The following is an 8,843-nucleotide window of genomic DNA, read 5'->3' on the forward strand; positions in this document are numbered from 1 at the left end:
GCGGGGTTTATCCTGTGCGCACCTGAAGGGTAGCGGCTGCGAGTTCACTTTTCATCAAAAAAAGAAAAGGGGAGATTTTGAAACTTATAGTCTAAAACAAACCATAGATATTTGTGTGATTGAAAATTATTTTTAATAAGCGTAAAAGGGGAAGTTTCAAGTTAAATTATTTCTAAATATAAAAATATATCATTCTTTTTGAAATAAATTTTTTTTTTCTTTAGAACAGACTAAAAAGAAAAGTGTATCACATAAATTGGGATAGCGGGGTATGTCAAGTGGAGTTTGAGAAAAAGCACTTTGGGGATGGTAATGTATTAGTGTTAAAAGTCAAATCATCTGAGAAGCGCTGAGTTTGACCAATCTTTCCAAAGTTCTTTAACCATCAGAATGCAAAAACATACATGTGAGGATTCACTTTCCAGTTAGTATATATTTAAATAGCTAATGATTTGAAATATTCTTCATGAAAACTTTAATCAAAATTTTAAACTTATTTGATTAAACTGCGAAAGATAAAATGAAAAGAAAAAACAGAGACATAGCATGTTTATAAGACTTGGGTCATACATGTGTTGTTGACAATGCACAAGGCTAGTTTTTTGTCCCTATTGCTGGTAGTTCGATCAATATAAAATTTTGCCAAGGGTATTGTGTCCTAGAAAAAGTTAAAACCTATCTCTGCTTTTCTAAGAAACAGCAACTTTTTCCAGCTTCTTCTCCATAATTAGATAAAACTTTTACTGTTACTTAAAAGCAATTGCTATGTTTTCTTCTGGAAGTTTGGCTAAACACTTTATCTATCTAAAATAAGCACATCTACTTTGAAATTAGAAGCTTTCCCTAGTAGGATAAAAATCTTTCATGCGAAATAATGATTTATAAATAAATGTAGAATAAACATACCGAGATCTTCTCGACTTTTAGCAATCAAATGAGGAACGACATTGGTTTACATCAAAAGAATTATGGCTAGAAATGGAAGCCCATAAAACAAAAACAAAAAAGAAGGAGAAGAAGAAAGAAAGAAAGAAAGAATCGCTGCTTCCGGTATCTAAGATTTGTATGCCTATTCTATAATATAAGATGAATTTAAAAGCAAAAAAAATTCTTTGTCTAAATGGGGTGTCTTGATATTCAGTGTATTATTATGACAAGAGCCACATGAATACAGTGGACCAAATGGTGAGTGCTAGTGCTGCTACCAAGTAAGTCCACATGAATAGAACTGAACACTCTTCTTGTGCTACATCAAATAATTGTGTCATTGTTCCTGCATTTGATTAGTAAACAAAAACACAAACATCAGCTCAATTTATGCCATAATTATTATATGTTCTTTGCTAGTTTAAGTTGATATGACATCGTGTAACTTACCGATATTCATGGCAGGTGGGACAGTGTACTGAAGCATAAGCACAAAATGGTAGAGAGGGTCTGCTGGAAGGAACCCTAAATTGGCTGCTGCTTTAACTATTCCAATCCCTATCAAAGGACTGAAGATATACCGTACGCTAAGTACTGCTATTACGGTCGATGATTTCACTTGTGCCTTCCTCAATCCTGTCAAATTGGCAATGCAAAAGTTTAGTTTTCACAGTAAAGTCAATGAGACAACTGTCTTTCTAACGATAATCTAGAGTCAGTGAGTTCAAAATGAGTTCATGTTTTGAAATTATTCTCTCATACTTGTAACGTAGTTTACATAGATTGATTTGAAAGCAATAGGTTCAGCTGAATCTACAAAACTTGTTTTAGATTCGCCTTTGACGACACGTAATAGGACAATCTACTGCCCCGGGATAAGACAATAGGTAAATATATATATTTATATATATATATATATATTTTTTTTTACCTTGGGTAAGGTTGCCTCCAAGTATAAGGGTGATGCATGGAATGGTTCCATCCCTGATAGATAAGAAAGCAACATGTCATTTTACAGAGAAAGAAGTTGAAATGGGATACCTTTGCGTTTGCTCCTAAACTAATCAAAATGGATAATTTTACCATCCGTTTCATTATTAGCGCAAAGATACCCTACTGTTAATCAAGTAGCTCAAAATATCCTCCCCACTAACGGTTGCTCCAATTTGGATGGAAAAAAAAGGCCAATTTTAACCTCTAAACTATTTGAAATGGAACAGTTTTATCCTTCTTTCCCTTAATTGTCCCATTTCCAATAGTTCTGGAGCAAAATTGATAACCTTCCCATTAAAAAGTACACTAGTTAGATCAAATTTGATGACAAGAATGGGGATAGTACATACCCAAGTAATTTGACAGAGTCTTGAATAACTCTAAGGGGAGCCTCATCCCCAATCACCAGATTTTTCAGCCATGTCACTGACCCAAACAGAAATCCTATGATCTGAAATTACCCACAATAACAGGAAAAAAAAAAAAAACAAAGATAATTAAGAATAACACGTAGTTACAAAAGCCCCGAGTGATCAGAAATAGAGTATAATATGAAGCAGTACTTACAGCTCCAAGTGTCGGTGGTGCCGTTAGCTCTTCCAAGAAAGTGTGTAACACCCCTACTATTTTGCTCCATGATGATCCTATTATTGGCTCTATTTCTGCTGCTACTTTACTTGTTTTCTGCTAGTTATATTCATTGATCGATTAGAATTCAGAAATCTAATTATTAATGATTCCGACTTATTAAAGACGGGTATATATAGCTTACAGTTTGATTTTCAGTGGATTTTGTCACACTAACAGGCAGTTGATCTTGAGAATTGTTGTCAAGAAGGTAAGACTTTTCATTAGTATCTAAGTCCTTGTTTGGTTCTTTAACGGTTTCTTCCTCTGCTGATTTTAGTGCTTTAAATTTCAAGGATGAGCTACGTATTAGCTGATATGTGTATGTCCATATGTAGAAACCACCAAGCTGCAAAATCAAGAAAAAAAAATTTGTGTTGATAATTGGAACTTGTTAGTATAACCTTTTAGGCTTAAGAACATAATAACATAAGGGGAGATCAAGAAAAGTGTGTAGTAAAGATGAATAAAAACTTACTGCCATGGAGAAAGAAGCATAGGAAAGGCCAACAGATGCACAAACTTTATGATCACCAAATGGGCTTCCATCTTCTTTGCAAATTGCAGGAATGACTATCAATAGAAGATTTCCCAAGTTTCCTGTTTGTCAAAATAATATTACAAACTCTTACAATTTGGAGGTGTCTGGAGCAAGGGGATTCTGAATTTTGAGATTATGAGTTCTGAATTTTTAAAAATCAGCTTACTGAATTCTGAATATATTAAGTGAATTTCAGGAATGACTACCAATAGAAGATTTCCCAAGTTTCTTGTTTGCCAAAATAATGTTAGGAACTCATACAATTTCGAGGTGTCTGGAGAGTGGGGATCCAGAACTTTGAGTTTATGGGTTCTGAATTTTAAAAAGGCATCTTACTGGATTCTAGATAATTTATATTTATATATTAAGTGAATTTCTTAATACAAATATAGGGTCTTGATCAGAGGCGGATGGAGCACTATAACTTGGGGTTCAATTGAACCCAAAATTTCTATGCGGGGTATAAATTTATATGTAAAAATTTACTAAAATTATAATAAATAGTAGATATGAACCCATAACTTTAGAAATCTAATGGTTTAGTGCTAAAAATTTAAGATGTTAAACACCTAAAATTTAAATTTTAGATCCGCCTCCGGTCTTGATGATGTACCTGATGAGCATGCAGCAATAATAAGTCCCTCAAGATGTGGCTTTGGTTTCAATATTTTCACCGCAATCCATCCAAGAATGCCTCCAAATAGAAATGTTAGCCCGACATTAACGGGCATAAACCACCTGTACATACCGTAATTAAATAAAATTAGTTCGTGTCTAACGCCACTAAAATGACGCATTATCTTAGATTTTGACAATTCATCGTGATCAAAACTTGAATATTTTTTACGTCTCAATTTATGTGACACTGTTTGACTGAACTATTTATATGCCAAAAGATTAATATATTAGCCAAGAAATTTTAAGAAAAACAAAATCAATGTACCATGATTCGATATCTTGAAAGGTGACACTCTCTGCCAAACTCGCAAACATTAAGGAAGGCGTAAATGCCACAAACACTATCTGCAGAGAGACGTACATAACATTAAAGATTTAAGTTTAAAATTATAAAATTCTAAGTAATAAACTAGAAGATGCGAAAGAAAAACAAATTCTCTATCCAATAATCATGCGACTAGGAGTCAATGCATTTTCTATCTGTGTCTTTGTTCAAAGCTACATTAATAGAGCAAACGTTTTTGGCACTATCCGTTAATTTAACCTTATTATGGTAAGGTTACTTCCTATGTGCGCGACCAGTGTAAAAATTCTTTTATGCTAGATATTAATGTATAAAAGTTAAAACTCTTAAAATATTGACGTCAACAAATTAAATGCCAACTAAAATGTCTTGCGAAAATTAAATTAGCAAGATAACTTACTCTGTTAAGGGATTTGCGGGCATCAGCAGGAAGTAGCTTGAGATAATCAGTGGCCATTACAGCTCCTAATCCACTTATTATCAGCACTTGCAATATTGGCATCGATGCCACCTCTAATAATGTCCAGAAACCCATCTTCTTCTTTTCTTTTTATTTTTTTTTCCTTTTCTTGCAAATTTTTGTAGCTAAACAAATGTCTAACTACGGAGATCACAAAAGCTGGTATTTTATAAACAGTGATAAATGTCTCTCTCTAACGGCTCAATACTATAATAAGAGGCCGAATCCTGCACGTACCAGAAACAAAACAAGTTAGTTCGTTGAATGGTTAAAAAAAAGACCAATAAACAAACAAACAAAAAATTAAAAAAGGTAAATAAGTGAATGTGAAATGTACTGTCCTATAGGCTATGGCCATGACATCTCTTTATATAAGCATAGGAAAGGACCAGGAAACTACATTTCCTTGTAATGATATGGGCTTGGGGTTTAAACTCATATTTCCACATAATCAATCCATTTCAATTAAAATAACCATCAAGAAACTAAATTTGAACGCTTGTGAGTTTACTTTTTGTGCTGTTATTCTTAGAAAAATGAAGTTAAAAAATGTGTTACAGTGTTAGCAAGATCTAGAAATATGATGTACCCAAAAAAAAAAAAAAAAAAAAAAAAAAAAGATCTAGAAATATGTATTAAAGTATAAAACGAATGATACGAAATCAAGAGTGGTGGACTTATGACGTGACAGAAAAGGGCACTAGAATCGAGCCAACAAAACTTTTGTCACGTAGTTTCTCACTCACGAGTCAGGCCTAAAGGTCCCTTTTATTTTTATTTTTTCGGTATCCGTATTGGACTAGAGTTTGAATGCGAGTCCTTCGATTAAGGGTAAAGGGCCTATCCATCTCACCATAATTTTTTCCATATTCTTTTCTTTGAATAACAATTATGTCAGTATTTTTCATCGACATAAATATTGGTCAAGAGCCTACCGCATATCTCTCCTAAAAATAGATTTAATTCACAAGAAAATAGTAAGAAAGTATTCCTAACTTATTAGAAATGGTTCAATTTAAATTTTCTCTCCTTCCACCTGTTGGGTTATAATTTGATTATAATTACCCTTAACAATAAGTTCCGGGTTAAAAACTCCCCTTCTTTCACGGATCCCAATTCCCTTTTAGTAAACATCAGATTAACTCAAAAAAAAAAAAAAAAAACAAAAAAAGAAGAAGAAGAAGAAGAAAACAGAGATTGCATATTTTAGAAGAACAAAGCATAAACCTTCTTTACCTCAAAAAGGCTTATAATTGGCTTAACTCACGGAGCCTTTTCTTTAAAAAAAAAAAGTCAGGAAAACCTTACGCTTGTGAAAAGTAATTATCTTCTTGGTTTATTGCAACCCAAATTGATTCTTTCAACTTACAAAATAAAACATGCATTCCCCCTCTAGAATAAATCGAAGAATAATAATAACGATTGACTACATGTCTCAGCGCATGCTCTTGCTCAGGAAGGACCCAAAGCGAGAATAAAAAATTCTGTTAATGCTTATGGGAAATTTTAATGTTCTGGTTATCTTTAATCCATAAATCATAAAATATCAACAATTAATGATGGTACGAACACAGCAATTTGAAATTACTCATTAACAGTTTACCACCATGTTAGCCATCTTTCATAACAAAGAAAGAATCATTACTGCAGCATTTAACAATTAATTATCCGTGCATCGTCTTTTTGAAATGCGAAAACAAACTCCAAATCACCCCTAAAAACTATAAAAAACCAAAAATTTAAAAAGAAAGGTAGCAGGAAACATAAGAAACGAACCTGGAATTATATATATCCGTCTTTTTTTTTTTTTTTTTTTTTTGACAAAATTGATTCTTGAAAATCCGACGACAGAGGAAGAAAAAAAAAAAAGCGTCGTCGGAGGAATTAGAAATATTAGAAGAATGGAAAAAAAGAATGCAATTGAACTCCAATTGTATAGGAGCTTCTTATATATATGAGTTGTGGCTGGTGATTATTACCTGTCTTGATACGTAATCAGCTACGACACCACATCTTAGTAAGTGATTATTACATAATTAGTTTTTTAACAAATGATATAGCCATCAGTTTAAATAATTACTTGACTGATATCTATGGTCCGTGTTGGACTCGAACTCTACGTACATGAATGGATGCAGAGAGTTGAAACCTCCCCAACAATAAGACAAACAGCAAATCAGAAAATATTTGTCATGGGAAAGCATTACCCTACTTAATTGGTGCTTTGACTAAACCAATGAATAGGATACGTGTTTTCAATGTGATTTTTTTCTACTTAATTATGGCCAAAGAATATGTAATCTTATTATAAACTTGCAATTTCTTAATTTAAATTATTAAATTTAATATAAACACCCGTTGTGAATAAATAAAATATCCACTTCCGAATATGGTAGGCAAAGAACGAACAGTTGGACATGATTTGCCTAAAAGTTCCCTCATTAAAGACTGGCCATTGATTTTAGGACAATTCTTGAGGACAAAAGTGCAAGTCGACTTGGAAAAAGATTATAGTAATTTTATTTTGTAGTAAGATAACGGAAAGATAATATTGTTGTAAGGGTGCTGACTCTGAAATGACATGTAACTCTGTTGAATATAAATCCCGATTGGCTGCGGGCAATGAGTTGTAATTTTTTTTTTTTTTTGGGGGGGGGGGGGGGGGGGGGGGTTGTTTAGATATTCTTAGCACACAAGGAGAAGAGAAATTCCAATTAGCTTCTGACTCTGTATTCAAAATTAATAAAATCATAGTTGAGGAGTTCCGAACTTTCTAAATTGGTGGCGTTACACCCAACTAATTGCTTCCTTCGTCCTTCTAACACAAGTACTATTTATATGACGATGATTCATGCAGTTCAAATTTTTTTTGAAAAAAAGTTCTCGTAGACTATAAAAAATGTTTGTGTTTGTAATTTAACTCTTCTTTATATATTATATTTATTTTTATTTCAAATATTAGCGTTCTGACTAACACGATATATAATATATATATAACTTTTTAAAAAGACAACAACTCATTTTTTATTTATCAAATATACTGTTATTGTTTCAACTTTCAATTAGTGTAGTAAATATTAATTAACATGTTTAATTTAAGAGAAATAAAAAAGCAACTTAGACTAATATTCTTACAATTAAGATTATTACATATGTTTGTTATGGAATTTACAAGAACCTTTAAGAAGCATCATCAATTATTCAAGTTAATAAATCACTACGACATATTTAGCATCTGCCTCAAAACTAACTACTCGACAAATTTCAGCTTCTTCTTAATTTGCCGACGTGGTCCAAAGTTTATAGGACCAATAAATATTCTTGTTCATGCATTTCTTTTTGGTACATATTCTTAATTCTTGTGTTCATGCAGGCATAATATAGCAAACTTATTTGTGGTCCAAAGTTTTATAGGACCAATAAATATTCTTGTTCATGCATTTCTTTTTGGAACCTATTCTTAATTCTTGTGTTCATGCGGGCATAATATAGGAAACTTATTTGTGGCCTAGAGTGGAGATTGCGACACAACTACTTCAGTTGGTCTTAGGTTGCAATCGTTGTCTTTCTCGTAAATTATTACTTTAGCAATACAAAATTATATTTACATGAATATAACTACTTCTATTCCAATTTATGTGTTGGAAATCGGAGACAAAGATCAATATAACTAATATTTGGTGTGAATTAGGATATAATTTTTTCAAGATAATTAACATATTTGAATAATAGTACCAAAAAAACTTTAAATCAATATGTATAATTAATTTTTCAAAATATTTTTTAAAAATTAAGAAGATATTATTAATCCCACATTACATAATATTCTCTATATATGTTAGGAATTATGATCTACTTGTTTTGTGATTGTTGACTTCTTCTAATTAATCAGTTCACCAAGCGAATAATGGCATTTGAGGATAAATATTATTGCACTGAAATGATATGAACTGTGGGAGGAAAACATTTATTTTCCCTCGTCATTTATATCAATTTAATAAATACATTTATATGTTTGTTTATATAAATTTATATCAGCTAATATAGTTAACTAATACACACATTTATTACCTTATTTTTTTTTGCTAATCATGAAAAATTAATATAATTTGTTGTAAATTGGATGTAGGTCTAAGTCCTACATGGTTGATAATTTTGGGAAGAAACAAGCAATAACCAAATTGCACGACAAGGTGACAACGGAAGAAATACCCAAGTCAAAACTTCCCACACTATTTGAACACAAGGAACAAATTAATTTCAAGAACAAACGGAAATTCGGACAACAACTATACCAAAAATAAAATAGCGAA

General features: G+C 31.9%; 1 protein-coding gene across 2 annotated transcripts; it reads right to left on the reverse strand.

Annotated features, from left to right (window-relative positions):
- Positions 1 to 860: 860 nt before the first annotated feature.
- Positions 861 to 6,473, reverse strand: LOC132040063 (protein PIN-LIKES 7-like). 2 transcript variants are annotated; one of them, XM_059430686.1, is made up of 11 exons: positions 6,307 to 6,473; positions 4,471 to 4,757; positions 4,032 to 4,111; positions 3,702 to 3,826; positions 3,026 to 3,147; positions 2,693 to 2,896; positions 2,488 to 2,604; positions 2,271 to 2,371; positions 1,859 to 1,911; positions 1,378 to 1,563; positions 861 to 1,273 (listed from the first exon to the last, which is right to left on the reverse strand). In XM_059430686.1, the coding sequence occupies exons 2-11, from the start codon at positions 4,603 to 4,605 to the stop codon at positions 1,149 to 1,151; spliced, it is 1,248 nt and encodes a 415-aa protein (XP_059286669.1). In that variant the 5' UTR covers positions 4,606 to 4,757; positions 6,307 to 6,473; the 3' UTR covers positions 861 to 1,148. The 2 variants fall into 2 exon arrangements, with proteins under 2 accessions (XP_059286669.1, XP_059286661.1); XM_059430678.1 differs by having other exon boundaries at positions 2,488 to 2,607.
- Positions 6,474 to 8,843: the final 2,370 nt, after the last annotated feature.

This window comes from Lycium ferocissimum, chromosome 2 (assembly GCF_029784015.1).
Source record: "Lycium ferocissimum isolate CSIRO_LF1 chromosome 2, AGI_CSIRO_Lferr_CH_V1, whole genome shotgun sequence".
Lineage (NCBI taxonomy): Eukaryota > Viridiplantae > Streptophyta > Magnoliopsida > Solanales > Solanaceae > Lycium > Lycium ferocissimum.

Excerpts from the sequence above, each read along its gene's own strand:
- LOC132040063 (XM_059430678.1), bottom strand. The coding sequence starts at position 4,605 with ATGGGTTTCTGGACATTATTAGAGGTGGCATCGATGCCAATATTGCAA. Across the intron at positions 3,827-4,031 it reads TTTCAAGATATCGAATCATG|GTGGTTTATGCCCGTTAATG; the intron begins GTACATTGATTT and ends CGGTATGTACAG. Across the intron at positions 2,897-3,025 it reads ATGCTTCTTTCTCCATGGCA|CTTGGTGGTTTCTACATATG; the intron begins GTAAGTTTTTAT and ends TTGATTTTGCAG.